General features: G+C 36.2%; 2 protein-coding genes across 7 annotated transcripts; both read right to left on the bottom strand.

Annotated features, from left to right (window-relative positions):
* Positions 1-7,156: 7,156 nt before the first annotated feature.
* Positions 7,157-14,470, bottom strand: LOC113358754. 6 transcript variants are annotated; one of them, XM_026602416.1, is made up of 6 exons: positions 14,260-14,470; positions 11,459-12,054; positions 9,662-10,620; positions 9,090-9,242; positions 8,025-8,517; positions 7,157-7,938 (listed from the first exon to the last, which is right to left on the bottom strand). In XM_026602416.1, exons 2-5 carry the CDS (start codon positions 11,997-11,999, stop codon positions 8,479-8,481), a joined length of 1,692 nt encoding a protein of 563 aa, XP_026458201.1. In that variant the 5' UTR covers positions 12,000-12,054; positions 14,260-14,470; the 3' UTR covers positions 7,157-7,938; positions 8,025-8,478. The 6 variants fall into 6 exon arrangements, with proteins under 6 accessions (XP_026458201.1, XP_026458202.1, XP_026458199.1 ...); XM_026602417.1 differs by lacking the exon at positions 7,157-7,938 and having other exon boundaries at positions 8,474-8,611; XM_026602414.1 differs by lacking the exons at positions 7,157-7,938; positions 8,025-8,517 and having other exon boundaries at positions 8,994-9,242.
* On the bottom strand, positions 7,357-8,411 carry LOC113360703 (cytochrome P450 76A1-like). The gene is made up of 2 exons (XM_026604176.1): positions 8,025-8,411; positions 7,357-7,938 (listed from the first exon to the last, which is right to left on the bottom strand). The coding sequence occupies exons 1-2, from the start codon at positions 8,409-8,411 to the stop codon at positions 7,357-7,359; spliced, it is 969 nt and encodes a 322-aa protein (XP_026459961.1).
* Positions 14,471-20,867: the final 6,397 nt, after the last annotated feature.

The raw sequence follows: 20,867 nt of genomic DNA, 5'->3' as shown, positions 1-20,867 counted from the left end.
CAATGTCAAATTACGAGGGTACCCAAATACACCACGCTTTTTCGTTTCAACCTATAAGTCCGATACCAAGTGTGATCGTCTACGGATAGAGTCGAGACAATACAACAACAAGGTATTCACTTGACAATGGTTACAGTACAAGACCAATTGACTATAGGATCAATGTCAAGTGATTAGGATTTAACATACAAGTGTTATTTACTTTATTATAATAAAATAATTATAATACGGAAGTGAGGTAAATGACAAATCAATATTTTGTTAACGAGGAAACCGCAAATGCAGAAAAACCCCGGGACCTAGTCCACCAGTTTGGAATACTGTCAGAATTAAGCCGCTATACACAGTACAAAGCCAACTCTGTATAGTTGAGACCAAGTAATGTACCCCTAATTACTTAGTTCCCCCAGTATCCTTGCGTTTACGACCGTTTGGTCACACACGTGAATCCCAAGACAGAAATCACTATCTTGAGTTGTTTTACCGGTGTAAAGTCTTAAGCACTCAACTCCTTTTGATCGTCTTCCAAATAGTAAAGTAACAAAGTTGTTTGTTAACTACTACAATAATCCTTAAGAAAGGATTCGTTGAGTTTTGACAAAGGCTCTTCCGTTTAAACTAGTAATCTCCTTTGTCGGGTTAGATCAATCCAAATCAGTAACTTAGATTATGTTAGAGCATTGCTCGGTCGAAGTCACAAGTGTTTCTATCTCAAGCTTGTTGTCAAATTTTCTCGGATTAGGATAGATGTGTGTAGTTGAGATTCGGATATCACTGCGTTCTACAGTTTGAAGGGGAAGATCAACAAGAGATTTGGAGAACTTTAACATCAAAAGGTAAGTGCCCACGGAACCACCAATATCTAAAGTTTTCACCTTTCTATCTTTGAGACATTGTCACATGACTAAATTAGACAGTACATGCATAATAGAAATTTCGAGTCAAGTTTATCTTGTATATCTTCTCGAAATATGACATTAAGCTTAAGAACATTTGTTCATACTTGATGAATTTGGTTTAGAACAATTTATTGTTTATAACCTAATTATGATTCAAGATTTAATCATTTGAAAATAGCATAGACAAGTGATATATGTCATTGATTTTATTCGGGAATGTTTCAAATTGATTATTAGACAGATATAAAACTATTGTTAATCTGGATACAGGACAGTATGCGACAGTATGCACATTAGTTCACATACTGGGAGAACTGTTATAAGTCCAGAGCCGCATTACATGTACCCAGTGCACTTAACGGTGTAGTCATGGTTCGGCAACAACTTTTTGGTACGCATGCCCGATATCCATACCATAAAAATTCTGTTGATCGTGAACCATGAAAGGTACGCATACCTATTATGCAAGCCGGAAAAGATCTATCGTTTTCAAAACCAAATAAGGTACGCATACCATAAAAGATCTATGAGTTCCTGAACTCGTTTTTTTCTTAAGGGTATCCATACCCGATACACGTACTATGACAAGAACATTCATGAACAAGTATTGTACACGTACCCGGTACTCGTACATACCATGTCGAATATTTTTAGATGCATCAAAATTATTTCTATGAGATAATCGGCATTTGAAAAACTCTCTAAAAACACCATCTAGACATTTTTGATCATGTGTGATTCAAGAAAAGTCTTAAAGTGTTATGAAAATGGTTAAGTTTATCGTTCAATTGGCTAGATTCGGCTAACTTTCATGAATATGTCATTGTGCACGGTTCAGTTATGGTCCATCCTAACCAGAGTGTATATTCTATAAAAGGAGAACCTCAAACAACTTGGATCTTTGAATCCCTGACACTACTCTTGTGTGTCCTAGTTGTAAACTAGAGTCGTCATCTTATTAAAACCCTTCTAGGGTTAGCGATACTTCACGTGGGGATTCGTGAAGACAAGTCCATTTATCGTTATCTTGATAGTTTGTGTATCCTGTGCTTGTTTTGATTATTGAGATGCTCACTCAAACCAGATAGATATAAATCACAAATTTTCTTCGTCTCAGACTTTGTGATTCCACAAGTTTCGTCTTGTGAGGTGAATAATAATCTAGGATTCTCTTTGGGAGTCATAAAAACTGGATTTTGAGGTTTGCTAGACTTTGTCCATTGAAATCGATTTCCTACATCACCTTGATCTTTGATCAGAACGGAAATCATACATATAGGCTTATCTATGGGAGGCAGATTTGTTTAAAGTCTCCAATTGAGTTAATGCAACTCTTAGGCTGTAAAGGACGTCAGCTAAGGGAATCATTTGTGCAAAGTCCTGCAGGGGTTCAAGAGGCGTAAGGAGCACGACTTTAACTGAATTGATGTGACGATTTAATTCGGTCTCAACTACATTCCAGTCCGAAGTTCTGATAGTAGGCTAGTGTCTGTAGCGGGTTAATACAGTTTGGTGTTCAAGTTTGGAATAGGTCCGGGGTTTTTATGCTTTTGCGGTTTCCTCGCTAACAAAATTTCAGGTGTCTGTGTTATTTATTTTTCTGCATTATATTGTTTATCATTATAATTGAAATATCACAGGTTGTACCTTAATCAATCAAAGTAAATACATTAGTCCTTGTTTGTTGGATATGACTTGATTGATTCTTTGAAATTGATCTATGGAATCGTCCAATTACTCCCACACATAATTAGGTTCTCATACTTGGTTATGTAAATATTCTAGTTGTGAGAGAAAGAGATATATGTTCTTCATATAATTACTTGATTAAGTTTCATTAAGTTTAACTCTCGGAATTGTATTTTCGAGTTTAGTCCATACATGTTGCCTAAGAAAAACTTGATCGTGTATTTTGGTACCCCGCAATTTGAATTGGTATCAGAGTAGGAAAACACGTTTAACACCTAACAAGTACGTGTTTGAAGCAATCTGACTATATGGATAGGAGTGCAATCTCGATTAATGCACTTCCATCCTTTGATGGCACAAATTACTTATAGTGGAAAATTGATATGCGTTCCTTTTACAAGCCCGTGACTTTGAGACATGGAAACTTGTGGTTATAGGATACAATCCTCCGACAGTTGTTAGAGATGGAAACACTATTGAGAAAGAATTAGCACAATATAGCGAAACCGAGATAAGTGCTGCAAAGCGTAATTCTGACGGGTTAAATGCTATTATCCACGCCATAAGCTAAGATCTTCATCACCATGTGGCATCGTGCACAAGGTCTAAAGATGCTTGGGATATCTTAAAAATTGTATTTGAATGAGATACCTCAGAGAAAGAAACAAGGCTTCAAAAGCTAAATTCTGACTGAAAAAATCTTCGTATATCTGATGAATATTCGTTTGATGAGTTTAATCAAAAGGTGTCTGGAAATTTTAATGCATGTTATGCGTTAGGGAAGACTATTACCCACAAGGATATTGTGGTGAAAATTCTCCGATATTTACCAGCAAGATACGAGTCTAAGAAACATGCCATCATGGAAGGAAATAACCTTGAAACACTTTCCAAAAATAGTCTAGTTGGGAAGTTAAAGATTTTTTATCACGATCATAGCATGGTAATGATAGCGCTTCTGCACTTAAACCCACAACAAAAACAAGCGTAACTTCTTCGAAGGATAGCTTTTCTTGGGCTGACGAATGTTGTGTTGATCACGATGAAGAAAATATACCCTTGATCATGTAGCAAAAAAAAAATATCCTAAGGAGGAACAAACAATTTGGGAAACGACACTCCTGACAACAGATATTTAAACGTATGTTGTTGTCAAAAACGACACTATGAACATAGGCTGGCTTAGTATAAAACTACCATGAGTAATCTGAGAGAAGAACTCGTGAGTTAACTGACATTTCTGAAGACTTGGAAGAACTGAATGATCCTATCATTAACGAGTTCTTCAACAATGAGAAGGAATTCTCAGCTCGGGATATCAAAAATAACCTGATGCACTACTAGGAAACTTCTTGTGAGAATGTATTCTTGCATTCAAGTAGGATAACTAGGGTTTGGTATAGCAAATATTGTGATTACACAAGTTATTTCTGTTAGACCATAGCTCGGTTGAACCCGCCAAGCGTTGGTATGTCAAGTTTGGTTGTCATATTTTAGTGAACCAAAACTCATTTAAAGAGTCGCTTGATTATATACTAGAGTCAACTTCGTATAGGTTAGCTTGAAAGTATTAGGATACGAGACATTACAAGTATTACATGAAGACTTAAAGAATGTGAAGAAGTACGGAGCTACAACGACGACATCATCCTTCTACTTGAGGTTAGTAATATTTGACTTGAACTGTTTCATTCCCTAACGTATCTTTCAAGTCGTGCATATTGAAAACATAACTGAGAATCTATGAATGATTGTACTCTAGTTAGACCTAGTATTAAGGAATACAATACGAAGTATAATGCTTATCTTTTAAACTTCGTATATAAGACATCGACATAATCGTTTGAATGCTATTGTGATTATGTATGGGTATGAGGTGAAGATTTCATCCTAGGAAACAATGTTTTACATTCGTTTAAATGAAGTAAATTCATGAACTTGTTTTGTGAATCGAAAGGGAAATCGCTAGGCTTATTGGTATGATTATTCATTGCATATCTTTTGAACTACCAATATGTGTGATTAGTATAACCGCTCATGACTTGCTTATGTTCTTAGTAAAACTATTCACAAGGCATGACTTTTGTATTGGTATGACTTTTATTAGTGAACCCAATCTTAAAATCGATTCCAAGATTGTAATTATGAAAGAGGGCTTACAAAGTAAAGATGTCGACATACTTTGAACATGTGCAGTAACGCTTATCTTTTATCATTCAAAGATATTCCTTAATAGCTAAAGGAGAATCCCGGATCGAAAATAAATTGAGAATCTTTTAATTAAGGTTTTTAATTTTATATTTGGAAAATAAAAATTAGTAATGTGCATTTACTAGTTGGATATTTTATAAGAGATTTCGGTCAATATTTGGACAAAGCATTTCCAGGAATTGTGGAAACCGAATTAAGGAATATATTGCATATCTTGAGAATATTTTCGGTTTTGGAAATTACTTGGTGTCCAAACTTCCTTGGTATATAAATATCAAAGTTTGCATTTCGAGCAAACTAATCCTCAAAGCCAGCAAAACTACCTAGTTGTGTTGTTACTGGTGGATCCGCCTATTTGGAGAGGAAAGTAACCTAATTAGGCGAAATTTCTTACGGCCGCTCGGTTTAAAGACTTCTTTGGGATTGAGAAGCTCTATTAGTACAATTGGTGGGAAACTAGATAATTGCGGTTTATTATTAGTTTTCGATTGATTTGATTGACTAATGGTTGTTGAACTTTGATTGCACCTAATTTGTTTATGCTTGAGAATCTTCTCTTCAGATATAAGATTCACTCAAACTAGATCGAAGTTTCGACGAGGATCTTTAGACTGTTTGTAGATCTAAAGACATCTTGTGATAATCCATTGTTAACACACTCCGTTCTGTGTGTGATTGATCACAAGAGATTCAAGTTGGTTGTGTGCATGTGTTTATTGAAGATCTAAGAAGATTTGAAGACGAAGAAGATTTCTGATTTGGGTTCATAATCTTTGGTGTGCACAATACTTGTTTCGGGTAAAGAGGATCCAACTATAATCGGTTTATTCTTGTGGTAGATTGGATTGATTAGTTGAGTAGATCAGCATCAATACAATTCTTTGTGATTCAAAGTATTGATTGCAAAATCTTGACAATTACTTTAGTAGTTGTTATTGGATAGATCTAAGGACCTGACAAAGGAGTTTATTTGGGATAAACGGAAGAGCCTTTTGTCGAACTCATATCACTTGGTTGAAAAGAGTTGTTACCGAATAGATTTGTTTTTCCTTTACTGTTTGGAATATGAACCAAAGAAATTGTTCCAAGTATGTGACTTACTACAAGTCGGAGGCGTAGGAATACCGACGGAACTAGGTGAACTATAGGTTTAGTTGTTTGGTCTCAACTATACGAAGTTGGTTTGATTTTGTATAGCGGATTAATCCCGAGAGTATTCAATTCTGGACAAGGTCCCGGGGTTTTTCTGCATTTGCGGTTTCCTCGTTAACAAAATCTTGTTGTGTCATTTACTTTTATTTTCCGCAATTATAATTGTTGTTTTTATAATTTAAAGTAAATTACACAAACGTTAATTCCTATTTACTTGATAGTAATCTTATTGTGTTTGGTTAAGTCCAAACCATTTATCAAGTAAACATAATTCGTTGTTGTACAGTCTCGATTTTGTATCCATAGTCAATCACACAAGTTATCTTGTTGTGGTATTGTCTCGATCTCGTATCCATAGACGATCACACGAAGTGTGAACCGATTAGTTGTATTGTCTCGACTCAGTCTATAGACAATCACTTTCAGAAAAAGGACTTATAGGTGGAAAAGTTTAAGATTGAGGTATATTTGGGTACCCTCGTCTTTTTAATTTTCAATTTTTTTCATCTTGCATGTTTTTAGATTTATTTATTTAAATTCTAGAGTTTTTGGAAGATGAACTTGCAGTATTTAATCATTATTGGTTTGATGTATTGCAAAGCCTTTTGAGATATATGTGTACTTTACTTTATTTGAATTGAATTGATTTCTCATATATGCTTATAAGCTAAATCTATTATGTTCTATAAAGTAAAAATAGAATAACCTTTGTGAGAATTTTTCGCCGTATTGATCTACTTACTCGTGATCACACTTACTGTTATTATTGCACTATCAACTCCATAAGATTTTCTTATGTTGAGTCATACCGATAAAAATTATCTCTTTGTTCGTAACTGGCATTGAGATTAATTTATGTCAATGTTCAGGATACAAATCCATGTGATTTGTTAATGTCCGACAAAATCCCTCTTTTTCATTAAAATAAGGTCGCTCATGTTATTCTCTTGGGAATGACATCAAATGGGGAGAGTTCTAAAATCTAACTTGTGCTTAATCGAAAAATGATATTGGGCTAAAAACAGGGATGGGTTTGTTATCCCCTTGCTCCGCCCGTCCCTGCTAATTTGTCGCTTTAATGTATGAAATGGAGCATTCGAAAGTAAGTTATAATTCCTTATCTGGACCACCATGCAATGTGTTTACAGGTTTTCCGAATCGAAAACAGATGGATCTGTAGCACAATAGATTCACCGGTGATTTTATAGCATCATTTTTAGTAGATATATACACTCCCTAAACTGGGCCAAATTAAAAAAATGGAAGCATTTTTCTTTCCAAAATCGGAGGGAGTATATTATACTTTATTTTTTTTGTTGTACGAGTTCTGCTAACCCTGAGCGATAATCTTAAACGCTAGTCACTGCGAAACCCTTTCTTGGGGTAACCAATCTTGGTACTGCCTTCAAGGGAATGGTTTTACGCAATGTGATGCCCATCCTTTCTCCCAAGTTGTATCAGGTGTCATGCCGTTTTCAAGAACCCATTCGAAAGATTGGACGAGTGATCCTAAGGCCAGCGGTAGCATTTGTTGAGTCATGGAGATTCCAGGACAAATACGCCTTCCTGCTCCAAATGGTATAAACTCGAAATTCTGTCCACGGTATTCGAGATTAGAGCTCAAGAACCGTTCTGGTTTGAACAACAAATGATCAGCACCCCAAACATTTGGGTTCTTTGCTATTCCCCAAATATTGACCAACACCATGGTGTCTTTGGGTATCCGATACCCCATCAACTCGGTGTCTGTAACAGCAATCCGAGGTGCCAGTAATGGCGCTGCAGGATGTAATCTCAGTGTCTCTTTGATTACTGCGCTTAGATAGGGTAGGTCTTTTATGTCATTCTCTTCAAGTTTCCTGTCGTGGCCTATAACTTGAGTAATCTCAGCTTGGGCCTTCTTCATTGTCTCTGGATTGTGGAGGAGTTCTGTCATTGCCCATTCTACTGTCGTGCTTGTCGTCTCGGTTGCTCCCATAAATAATTCCTGCATGATATCCACAACAAATTTTTTAGTCATGAAACCTACGAATGGAAAACAAATATTTGTCTATTATTACGGTTAACACGGACCAATATAAAGACAGTGAGATTTGCATCTGAAATTTTAGTTGGTTCATCCTTCCCATTGCCTTCAAATTCCATCAAGACATCCAAGAAATCCGTCTTTTTCTTCTCCATTTTCGTGTTGTGTGCGAGTTCTATGTTCCTGTCCATGTCCTTTGTCACGCATCGCCTTTCCTCGATGAATGAACCAATGATCTGAAGAATTTGTGCCTGCTTCTCTTCAATCCTCTTTTTCAAACCTTGTGGGTCTAACCAACGCAAAGAAGGGAAGAAATCAGCTGAATTGGGTTTTACTGCGTGCTCCGTAAGCTCGGCATTGAAGTTGAAGAAGTCATTTCCTACAGTGGAGTCTGGATCCACAAGGTCATCTCGAGAGAAAACGATACTACCCATGACGTTGAAGCATGTGGCATAAACATACCGTGCTACCTCAACACCGCCGCTGCCAGTCTCCTTAGCTTCATTTGTTATCCACTCTAGCATCTTGTCCACACATTTCCTGCGCAAAGGTGCAGTTCCATTAATGCTCTTGCGAGAGAAAAGTTCGCTTGCACATAGTCTCCTCAGCATTCGCCAATACGGACCATAGTCACCTAGTGAAATAGTTGATTTGTAAGTGTCGCGAATTTTCATAGCCTCGTTTATATAACGGTTGCAGAAAGAGTGATCATGGTTTTTGAACATTTCCATTGTGGCTTCTACTGAGGACACAACAAGAGTATTAAGAGAACCCAAGCGTAACCAAATTAGTGGTCCATACTTATGTTTATGGTTGGCTAGTTTCTGATGTGGCATGGTTCCTAAATCGAAGAGGTTGCCGACAACTGGCCAACCTGGAGGCCCTGGAGGTAACCTACTGGTGGTGGTAATTCTGGCCATCCATTGCCGCCATACGAGAATCAAAGCAACCACTGCTACAGACAAGGCTGTGTACACCAAGGACATTTGGTTTGCGGTTGTTCCAGACATGAAACTTGGTTTCTCTACCAAGCAAGTCAAATTTTATAGGGCAAATAAATAATGAAGTATCTTGTCTTGGTATCTACTTAGAACATAAATATCGATAATTACCATAACACAATAGATTTTGGATTTTGATTTTTGTTTCTGGAGATGCGTCGGCCACCGGAATGTACAAGGACAATACTTTTGGGAATGAACATGGACACCTGGATGTAGTAGTTTTCTTTGTAGTGTGCCAACCTGAACCAATACTTCATCACCCTGGCGTCCAAAGAAATTAGCTGGCTCAGACCTGTTTAAGAAAGGAGAACTGAAGGGTTCTGAAGCCTTTACAGAAGTATAAAATTGCACTGCAGGTTTACTTATGTAGAGTTCGTACTCGTACTTTTGCAGCAAAGAGCACAAAAACATTTAAAATATTTGTTCTGGACTTGATTAAGATTGAAGATCACATGTCATATGAGTTCAACCCTAACATCAACCAGAATTGTGAAACAAAAAAAAACAAACTTGGGTTAGGAACTAAATGCTACCAATTTACACCACTGATGCTAGAGATTTAGCTACCTGAATGAATACCTAGTCAATTAAGCACGTCCTTCGACCATGTCTGTTAGCTGGATAAAATTGTCAACAAGACTTCCTAGAACTTCAATCAGATCATCAGCTTGTCGCCTTACCGTTTCCGTTTGCAGCATTCCAGGATTCCTTGGTTCGTTCAAGTCAATGTCCTTAGGGTTGAGGTCTCCTCTCAATATAGCATGTATAAGTTCCACATCCGCACGTGTTTTTTGAGTCATTTCTATTACCTTGCTTTTAGGGCGACCTACCCTTTTCTGCACATCCACTTTTGTACTCTTGCCGTTTTCCTCAGCTGTTTCTGTTTCCTTGCCTTTCTGCTCAGACATTGTATCTGTTGACTTTCTTTTAGTCCCACTTACTCTACCTTTCTGTACTGCTGTTTCTATTGCCTTACTTTCCTGCTCCGCCCTTACTGTTCTATCTCCTTTCTGTTCAGCTGGTTCTGTTACCTTGGTTTTAGGCCGACCGAACCTTTGTTTCTGTACTGCCGCTTCTGTTACTTTACCTTCTTCTTCAGCCGTTTCTGTTACCTTGGTTTTAGGCCGACCAAACCTGCGTTTCTGTACTGTCTCATCTATCGCCTTGCCTTCTTCTTCATTAACTTCTTCTTCAGCCATTTCTGTTACCTTGGTTTTAGGCCGACCAAACCTGCGTTTCTGTACTGTCTCATCTATCGCCTTGCCTTCTTCTTCAGCGGTTTCTGTTACCTTGGTTTTAGGCCGACCAAACCTGTGTTTCCGTACCGTCTCTTCTATTGCTTTGCCTTCTTCTTCAGCCGGTTGTGTTATACCTCCAATCTGTTCAGTCGCTTCTGTTACATCTCCATTATGTTCGGTTGTTTCTGTTATCTTTACTTTAGGTCGACCTACCCTGCCTTTCTTAACAGCCGCTTCTGCTACAATACTTTCATTTTCAGCAGTTTCAACTACGTTGCCTTCCTGTTCAACCGATACTGTTATCTTGCCTTGCTCCTTGGCTGTTTCAGTTATCTTGCTTTTAGGCGGACCCCTCTTGCTCTTCTGACGACCTTGTGTTGAACCACTTTGTTTCTTCAAATCTGAAATACCAAAATGAACTGTAATTAATTTGAAATATAAGCATTGACAAGTAATATAAACACAGTTTCAAGAATTTATATTCCAGCTAATGCTGATTCTGGAGAATTCAAGTCAGCTGCATAGCTAATTCATAATCATCGTACACTGTAACATGCATAGAGGCTGGGATGAAAAAATTCCTTGTACTCTTCAGATAATTTTTGCATACAAGCACCTTTACTGAAACACTTCTACTTATCAGAACACTTCAATGGTTATGAAACATGTGACCACTGGAACAAGAAATAACCTACCTTATAACATTACAGACACCAGAAAATTTCCAACAATGAACGGGTTAAAGTCTCTAACCATCTAATCAAGGTCCACATCAAAGAATCACTGTCATGAACTAAATTTCTCATAAAAGTTTTTCAGCTCCAAACTTTGGAGACTCGTGGAAGAGTTTCAGCCTAAATCTTATGATAGAGGGACGCTATACTTCTTTAAGTAGAGGGCTTTTGAGTTTCAAAATTTGTGATTCTCAGCTTTAACAAAACTATGTAAATTTGCATATACTCAGTCCAAGTATGGGACTAAATTCTAGCAAGCATAGTGCACATAACATAAAAAACAGAAGGTTTTGCACTAAGCATATGAAGCATGCACAAATCGGAAACAATTCCTACATTATTCTCTGAATAGTGGGCAATCAGAAAATCGGGAACATTATATAGATAGATTAACTTATCTAATTGGTAGTGCAGACAAATTAACAAACTGATATATTTTTATGATAGACAAATAAAAAAATATTTAAAGCTATCGAATTAATTTCCCAAAACACTAAACTCGTACCTGAAATAGTAATATCATTTAGCTTTTCAACTTCTGCCTCTGATTCACTGCCTCCATGGTCTGACTCCGACTGATACCCTTGTAACTTTAAACTCTCATCGAGGCACTTAAACAGTTCAGCATCAAAGGAAATCGGAAGTTCATGTTCCATTTTCCTCTCCTTCTCCAAAGACCAGTATGAAGCAAGGCCACGCTTAGATTCCCAGTCCTTGATTTTTTTGTAGTCAACAAGTAACGACTCCCACTTTCTGTGGCATTGGTCTGATGATCTACCAACACCCAGAGCCGTGCATTTATCAGATATCATTTTCCATTTCTGAATAGAAGGCAAAGCTCTAGAGAAAGCTGCGTCAATAGCAACAGCTTCTGTCACAAGAGTGATCAGTTCTTCTGTCGTCCAGTCAGCAGCAAGACGTGAACGGGTAATTCGAGAACTTACAACCTGTGAATTACTGCCGCGCTTTCTAGATCCCCGTCTCAGTTTTTGCTTTTCTGGAGTTTCAAAAGTTTGAGGATCCCCAGCTTGTTCAGTTTCTTTCATTCGTATTTAACCAGAACTTTGTACGTTTCTTGTATTCAGTTGGGATTCAAAAGGACTGCAAAACGAAGTCGGTAAGCCAAAATAAGGAAACAAAACAAAGACAAATCCAAAAGAACATTGCATAACTACAGCCGAGACTACTCGAAGCAAATCATAATGGGAATGCCCGTTAACCAACAGATAACATATTTCCCAAAAAAAGGCGAGAGAGCTACAATTCTCTACAGATATTACATCTGCATTGTAATATGCACGGAAAAATATATGCATTGCACATACATTCAGGCAATGATCGATATAACCCAGATGAGCAATTAAGCAGTCGGATTAGAATCAGCATCTATATAAAACTGATGCTTTTAAGGAAACTAACAAAAACACAGAACATTCATAAGCTTCCTAATCTATAATGCCATTTAAGCCCAAAAGCTACACAGAACAAACAGATGATATGCATTTGCCTTGAGACTAATTAATGGTACCAACGGAGCCAGTATAGGTCAAACGGCAAGTGCCCCCCCTTGCTGCTGGCACACTATGTTTTTTCTAACTACTATTGTTAAGCCTATTGGGATTCACATGGAAAACAAAACTAGCATTCAGAAAACCTAGCGCCAAGAACAAGTAATGGGTTTTGTCTATTTTCAAAAAATTTAGCTGATTACATAAATTAATCAAACAGATGTACATTCTGAAAAAGGAACAATCTTGAAGGGTTCTGAATAAAGATACGTTAAAATTCAAGAAACCCTTTTTTCTGGTTACTGAGAATTGATGTTACAAACCTAAAATTCCTTCAAAACCAACAAATCATAATCAATAAAATTAAATTAACAAACTTGAAATTTAGTAAGTAATGAAAGGAGCTGAAAGAAGATTGAAAGTTTTATAGATGTTATTACCTTAAATTAAAACAGTGAATGTAGAAGGAGAGAATCAAAGATTTGTCTCTGGGATTGAATGAACAAGGAATAAGAATCTAGGGTTTTCGTCTGTGCATCGAAGGTTTCTAATCTCTGTCTCTCTTTCTGAACTCTGTGTTGATCTATTAACTTCTGAGTTTCTTTCAGTTCTACAATTTGGGGACTTTTTTTTGTTAATCGAGTTTAGTGGTTAAGATGGACTTAGTTTAGTTAAAACACGTGATAAAGTCTCTGGACCAGAAATACTCAGAATTGCTAAACGCAGGCACCAGCATTAGTGAGGCTAGTACCATTTCATAAAGAAACAAAAATATTATAAGAGATCTTGATCGTTGGATCAGTCATGTGTACACGCTCTGTTAATGTCGGCATCTGTCTTTAGCAATCATGGAAATACTTAACATTTCATGAATTGTGCTTTTTAATTTATTATTATAAATTAACCCGGGGATTAGGGGTTTGTGGAGGCGTTATGTCCGAGAGGGTAAGCATGGTCCAGATTAGACCGATATCCAACTCGGCCAATGGATTTATTTATTCTTTTGCACCTATTAAATGTGTGGATGAACCGAAAAAATGTGGATGATCGAATAGATTTATTATTTTTAATAATTAACGTTTTAAATAGAGATAAAAAACTAACGAAAATGGTTTAAATTCTAATAAATAACGAATCTCGGACAACAGTAAATCTATGAATCTATAAATCTACAATTCAATCACAATAATTAACACAATAAATCGTTATTAAAAACGCTAAATACAGCTGTATGTGTTTTCTTTTTGCCTCTCAAGCTTAAGCCTTAAAAATTCGATGAAAGTAAATGCTCTTAAAAAATTCGATGAAAGTAAATGTTCATGAAGAGATACGATAAATATAGTGATCATATGTAAGTATTATGCTAGCCTCATACTTTACAAAAACTCCATATATACTGTTAATGTAATGGACGCCGGTGTTCAACGGATTTTTAAGATAACACCCGCACTTTGTCCAAAATCTATTAGATCCCACAAACTATACTCACTTCCGATTTACTAGCATACGGACCAGACATCCACCAAAAAATAAACGGATAGACCTGATTGGATCCCTAATGCTCACCCCTGGTTGAAATCTCATTTCCAGAAAATGGATAGGCTAAGGAAATGCTCTATGAGCATGCAGTCCCAACACTTTATCAAAGCAGGAATAAGATTCAAACAGGTTCAAACTTAATGTTGGTTTTTGAATACCAAAACAGAATTAAATTCGTATCCATTTTGGATCTCGCACATGAAGCCAATAATTATTAAAGTAATTTCAGAAAAGATAAAATCAGAAAGAGAAATTATACCTGTAATAGCAAATCCACTCGACTCCAGAAGCAATTTCTCTAGATCCACTAGACTCCCGAAGAAATTATAAAATACCTTTAGCCTTCTTATTGTCACCTTTGTCTATCAACTCTAGGTATCTAAAAGAAATAGGTCAGACGTAATGGTTATCTTTTCTACCAATAAGAAAGACCGTATAGGGTCTCTTTTTCTCTTATACAAAGTATCAAAGAGAAAACCAAAAGTCTTACCCTATTCTTTCTTTGCATTGTTAATTTATAGCCTTCCTTTAGATACTAGTGTTAGGATCAAGGGCTTAAATTTTAATTAGTAAATTATATTTCAGCCCACCAGATAAACATAATTACCATCAAATGGAAACTTTTAAATAGATCCTTTACATATTCTTAATTTGCACTAAAGTTCCTCTTGCCAAATCAATCACATATATCCCTTTGGATGGAAATGTCACCTCCGAAGTTAATATGCATTTACTCCTTAAGATCACCTATTGACACTTACTGATCACCATTACTTGACTCAAAAAATAATTTTAAAACAATTTTTATAATGTAGTTTCTCCAAATTTACACTCATGGGTTTTTGGTGATCAACTTGTCAAGTAGCTTAAGGGATTGATTATCTTTCTAATAAGAAAAGGAAGATTTCGTCTTGTGAATACATGTTCTTCAGACTATCAATGCTATGACGCAATTGGTCAGGGTATTGACCATAAATAGTCTCACATGTTGACTAACAAAAGCACATAGAATTAGTGAACCTGAGCTCATTACTCAATCAAGATTAAGAACTCGTGCTAAGAATAGTTGCCTAAACACATAATCATGTAACACTTTAGTTATGTGTTTGTCCAGGTGATCCCGTTTAATGTAAAATACACATTTTAGAGTCTTACACTCTAATGACCGAGATAAGTCATTCTACAAAAGAAAATAGATTATTACAATTTTGAAGATGAGTTACCCATACTCATCACTGATCGTGAACAATATTTCCATTTACAGAACTTTAATTTTTTTTGATTTCCTATCTATCAATCTCATTGATACATCAAACAATCATTGAACTATGGTTCTGATACTCGTTGTAAGCATGATAAGGCTTACTCCGATACAACTTAGTTATATGGAGTCTGTGCACCCTCATCCAGGCTTGTGCTCATAATTTTTAGGATGAGGAAGCACATAAAACGAGAGCACATGTATTGTAGTTTTATCAAATAAATTCCATGACAATTTTTGGGTAACTGCGAATCCATTTTATCTAGAATAATTTTTGTTCATGTTTAGCATTAGTTTTCCATAATTAGGATTTATTTAAAATTTTCGAATTTTAATAAATCTTTCAGCATGAGATTTTCGGAGAAAGGAAACAAAATATATTCTTTGTACATTTATGGAAGTTTCTGAAAGTTGTTTCTTCTTAAGAAAAATTCTCTCTTGCTTGTATTGAGAAACCTTGATTAATTCTTATTTAAATCTGTAGCGCCCCCAAAGCTAGCAGCTGACTAATCCAAGAGATTAACTAAATAAAGAGACACTACGAATCTAATTCAAATACTTAAACATTCAATTAAGAAACCTGCTACGAAACTTAAACCAAAACTAACACCGCTCTGTAATATATACATAATATACAATAAATCCTCCCAAATGATACATATAAAATAGTCATTTGGTTTACAAATGGAATATACAACATAATAACATATTAGAAGTTAACCAACTAACGGACTCAACTCCTCGAAGCTTTCGCTGCGCAACTCTGATTTGTCTCTGAAACTGAAAGTGGGAACGGGTGAGCACATCATCCCTAAAAGGGGTGCCCCGCAGGAATAACAATTAACTTTTAAGTAATCACTGAAATGATTTGAAAACAATTCATGTTTTCTCTAACACTAAACACAACCAAATCACAAAGGTAAACAATCATGTATATGGAACTAACTCCTTCTAAACAATGTGTAAAATGGTGACTCGTCCCGTACCTAGATAATAATATGGTGACTCGTCACGCACCTAGATAATAATATGGTGATTCGTCCCGCACCAATAAATGAAGGAACAGTACCCTATATACCACATATGGAAATTCTTATTTCCAAACAGTCAAATGGAAATTCTTATTTCCCCAACAATTCATAAAGACAAACAAAGAATTACAATTCCTTTCCAAACAATGGAAAGATTAAAAGAAATCAACAGTGCTTTTGGAATTTAAAATAAAACGATGCATCGAATACATAATCAGATAATGCATGAATTTGTTAAGAACAAACTTTTGTAAAGAAAACAACAATAATCACAAAAGAGTTAAATATAGATTCCCACCACTTTTGATGACAAGCACGCCTACCTCGAGATCCACGATCCACCGGTTCATCCTTTGAATCGATCGTTGTTAATATAGACCAACTGTTAATCACACAAGAACTCTAAGAATCTAGCCAAAACGGCTCACACAATAATCATACAAGTCTATCTAATGGTTCTAAGCCCATCTACGACTTTACACCTTTTCATTCTCTATCTTTAACATATCTACGATTTACTAATTCATTTAGGTTGATTTCAAAGTCCATTAACTAAGTCTTATGACTATATACAACTTTATAGAAGAATCCAAAGGTTAACTCAGACCACAAAGGTCTGACACATCAAAATAGCAACTAACTATAAGCCCAAGCCCAACAAACTATCTCCTTAAACTAAGGCACGATCCTTCTGGTCAACTAATGGTCAAACTAACGGTCACTGGTCAACTAACAGTCAACGTCCAAGTCAAGTCAAGATCCTGGTCAAATGGTCAAGTTTAAAGTCTAAATCGGTCAACTGAGTCAACTCGAGTCTAGACTGGGAATTTGGAGTCAACTCAGTCAGCTAAACTGATTCAGGTGAGTCGACTCAGTCAGACAGAAAGGAAATCTAAGTCAGACTGAATCTGTTCAGTCATACAACTAACACTTCAGGACTGAGCCAAAAAAAAAAAACAGACTAAAGGTTCTGACATCTTTACCTTCCTATAATCCTCATTACAAACAAACATAAACATTTCAATTCATAAAGCTCAACAATTCTATCAAAACCATTCCTCAATATAACATCACCGGCTAAACAATTTCATCTTCTCCATATACCCCATTCATCTAACACAATTCTGAAAAGTCACTACATGAACTGTTGTAATTCAGTTCACTTGAATACCACCAACTCCAGCTCAATTAAATACAAACAATTAACAACACCACTATACCCATGCATCCATAATAATTCATCTTGAGTCTCAAGAACAGAAATAATAACTCTTCCAAATTAACAGATGAAGACAATTACCTCAAATCAGTGCTGCTCAGGTAACTGAGGTCGAATTCTTCCTTCCTTTGCCTGAATTGAACATTCATCTCAAACTAAAAAAACCCAACAACCTTCATCACCATATTTGTTTTTACAGAGGAACCCTAATTCTCTGATTCTTCATCAACAACAGCTACCACTGATAAATTAACACAAAACCCATATCTAACTCAATCTGTATCTTCCAAATCAAACCCCTCTTCTAAAACTAGAATTGATTCAATCATGACAGAACCCTAGTTCTTCAATTCAATCGTCAGAACAACTCTATAGTTGCAATTAACATCGACCCTCTTAATACTCATCCACAAACAACCCGATTAACCCATCAATTTTCCTCTTACCTCAAATTAATATCAAAACCCTAATCTTTGATTTACAACATCACCAGTTTTCTTCTTCTCCCGAGATCAATTAATAACACCACCACCACCAGACAATTCTTATAGTTTAACCCTAAGTTTATCTTCAATAAAACGGTCTCATAACCTCAGAACTCTCACATGAAATCACCACAGGTGAAGAACAAAGCAGAGAATATATAGAAGAAGAGAGAAGGAAAAGAAAATAAATGAGAATTATCTTCTAGTTTTTGTGAAGATAAGGCCGAGGACAAATGATACAGGTACCATACATATGATATGGGGAGCCCAGGTCGGCTGAGTTGCAAAATAACTATTTTTCCCTTTAAACAAATCTGATGATATCTTCTTCGTTCGGTATCTGAATTACACGTTCGAGTAGTCAAACTCGCATAACTTTTCGATACATATCTAAAGATTATAGATTCGTGTCTAAATATTTGTTAGATTAATTTATATTAATCAACATTCGTGTTAAACTAATCGAGTTATTATCGGCTAATTGGTCTCTTGACTAGTTTAATAGCGTTGACGAGCTTAAGGGTCCTTACAAAATCCTTGAGTATGCCTCCAATAACTCGCAGTATCAGAAAGGTTAATAAGGAGTAAGCTTTTAAGGTTAAGAATTTTCTGGGAATAAATACAGAAAAGAATAAGAAGATCATATCAAAAATCAAGTCCGATTACGAATCTGATAGCTCTACTGGATCACAAGATGAGTCGTGTCTTTTGGCTTTCAACTTTCAAGATCCGAAAGAAACCAAGTGTGTTAGAGCACTGCTCGGTCGAACTCGCAAGCGTTTCCATCTCAAGTTTGTTTGTCAATGTTAGTGATCAAAACTATAAGTCTTTATTTCTAATATACTTATAGTGATGTCTCTGACTAGGATAGATTGTGTAGTTGAGCATTAGACTTCACGGAGTTCATCAATTGAAGACGAAGAACTACTAAGGCGAGCTTGTGGAACTTCATCAACAAAAGGTATGTGGAGACTAAAACTCATCTATCACTTGGAAAGTCTATTTCTACTCTATCTCTTATATTGAGACATAAGTCGTATTACTATATGGCTTTCGATTATGCACATTTGAGATTTCGAGCTGAGTTTAACTCACTTACATATTTCTCGAAATATGTGTTGGTAAGCTTTCTCTTCAACCAAGTTCATCTTATATTCTTGACGAAAGTCAAAAGATGATCATGTGAAAATCGCCGAGTAACATCTTACATGGTTTGTGTGACACAATCATTTGGTGTAGACTTGGAATGTTTCGTCATGATTATTTCAATAACTTGAAAATTGCTTTGATGCTAATAGTGTGTGAAAACGGCTATTGTCATCCTCCAAGAAAGTTTCAATGATTGAAGTAAGAGTTTAGAACACTTAACCTACATTGGATTATAAACATATTGTGGACTCTTGCATATATGATATCCATGTCCAGGAACCATAGTATGCATACCCGTATGTGTTCCTGTTGGTTTGAGAAGTCCGATAACTTAAGTGTGTGTACCCGTACGCATACTGGCGTAGGTTTATGGCCGGAAATGTTTGCTGGGTTTGGAGGTACGCGTACCCATTTGCATACTTGCGAAAACCTAACTTGGTCCGGCTATTCAAGTATGCGTACCCGTTTGCATACTTGAGTGGTTAAAGTTCTAAAATCAGTTGTGTCATGAACAAATACATTTATATAATAAGGAATGCATTCTTTGCAAACCGTGGCTATAATGTTCATGAACTGATTCAAGTGAATCAAACCGATTTTGCTTCAATTATGTTTCTTGTATACTTCTATGAGAATATAGCAATTGAACAACTCTTTAACTAGTTTCATTTGAGTCATTTGAACTCGTTATGGTTAAGATGAATAAGGTTGATATGAGAGTGTTCATATAACTAACTTCCGTTAACTACGGTTGAGCTAACATGGTGTACACGTTTAGGTACGGTTACATAAACCTAAATGAGGGTACATTTCATTTGTGTATAACAAGATAAGTTGGATATAACGGTTGAAAGATATTAGCTTAAATATAATCAGGATTTCATATAGCGGTGAATATTGAATGCTTTGTTACCAAGGTAACTTAGATTGCAAATCCATATTTTAAAACTATATAAAGGAGAACTATAGCAACTGGGAAACCTAATCCCCACACCTCTTGTGTGATATTAGTTACGACTAGAGTCGATTCTCCTTTAACCTTAGGTTTTTCACAAAACCCTGTAGGTTAACGACTTCAAGACTTCATTGGGATTGTGAATCCAGACCCAACTATTTTCTCTGTAGTTGCGTGTTTCGATCTTACTTTTACTATCGTGATTGAGTATTATATTTGATAAGATTTGCATGAGATTTATCTCCGATAGGTAAGATTTAAAATAGTCACAAACGTCTTCGTCTCATCGTCTGTGATTCCACAATATCTTGTTTCGTTAATCGATTAAGATTATTGTGAGGTGATTGACATTTCTAGTATGTTCTTCGGGAATATAAGTCTGGTATATTAATTGGTTCGTGTTCACCCTGATTTATCAAAAGACGGGACAAAACTCGTAGGAATTTCTGTGGGAGACAGATTTATCTATTCCAACAGACTTTTCTATTTGAGACAGATTTGTTTATCAAGTCTTCGACTTTGGGTCGTAGCAACTCTTGGTTGTGGGTGAGATCAGATAAGGGAATCAAGTGCGTAGAATCCTGCAGGGGTTCGGAGACGTAAGAAGCGCAGCTGTACCTTGATCAGTGTGAGATTGAATATGGCTCAACTCCATTCCAGTCAAAAGTTCATTGGTAGTAGGCTAGTGTATGTAGCGTCTTAATATAGTATGAAGTTCAAAGATGGACTAGGTCCCGGGGTTTTCTGCATTTGCGGTTTCCTCGTTA

Source organism: Papaver somniferum, chromosome 3 (assembly GCF_003573695.1).
Source record: "Papaver somniferum cultivar HN1 chromosome 3, ASM357369v1, whole genome shotgun sequence".
Taxonomy (NCBI): domain Eukaryota; kingdom Viridiplantae; phylum Streptophyta; class Magnoliopsida; order Ranunculales; family Papaveraceae; genus Papaver; species Papaver somniferum.
This window is presented reverse-complemented; position numbering and strand designations above follow the sequence as displayed.

Coding starts and splice junctions, on each gene's coding strand:
- LOC113358754 (XM_026602414.1), bottom strand. CDS start 11,999: ATGAAAGAAACTGAACAAGCTGGGGATCCTCAAACTTTTGAAACTCCA. Junction 10,621..11,458: donor AAATGATATTACTATTTCAG/GTACGAGTTTAG, acceptor TTGGTATTTCAG/ATTTGAAGAAACAAAGTGGT. Junction 9,243..9,661: donor GAATGCTGCAAACGGAAACG/GTAAGGCGACAA, acceptor TTTGGACGCCAG/GGTGATGAAGTATTGGTTCA.
- LOC113360703 (XM_026604176.1), bottom strand. CDS start 8,411: ATGGGTAGTATCGTTTTCTCTCGAGATGACCTTGTGGATCCAGACTCC. Junction 7,939..8,024: donor ATCTCACTGTCTTTATATTG/GTCCGTGTTAAC, acceptor GATATCATGCAG/GAATTATTTATGGGAGCAAC.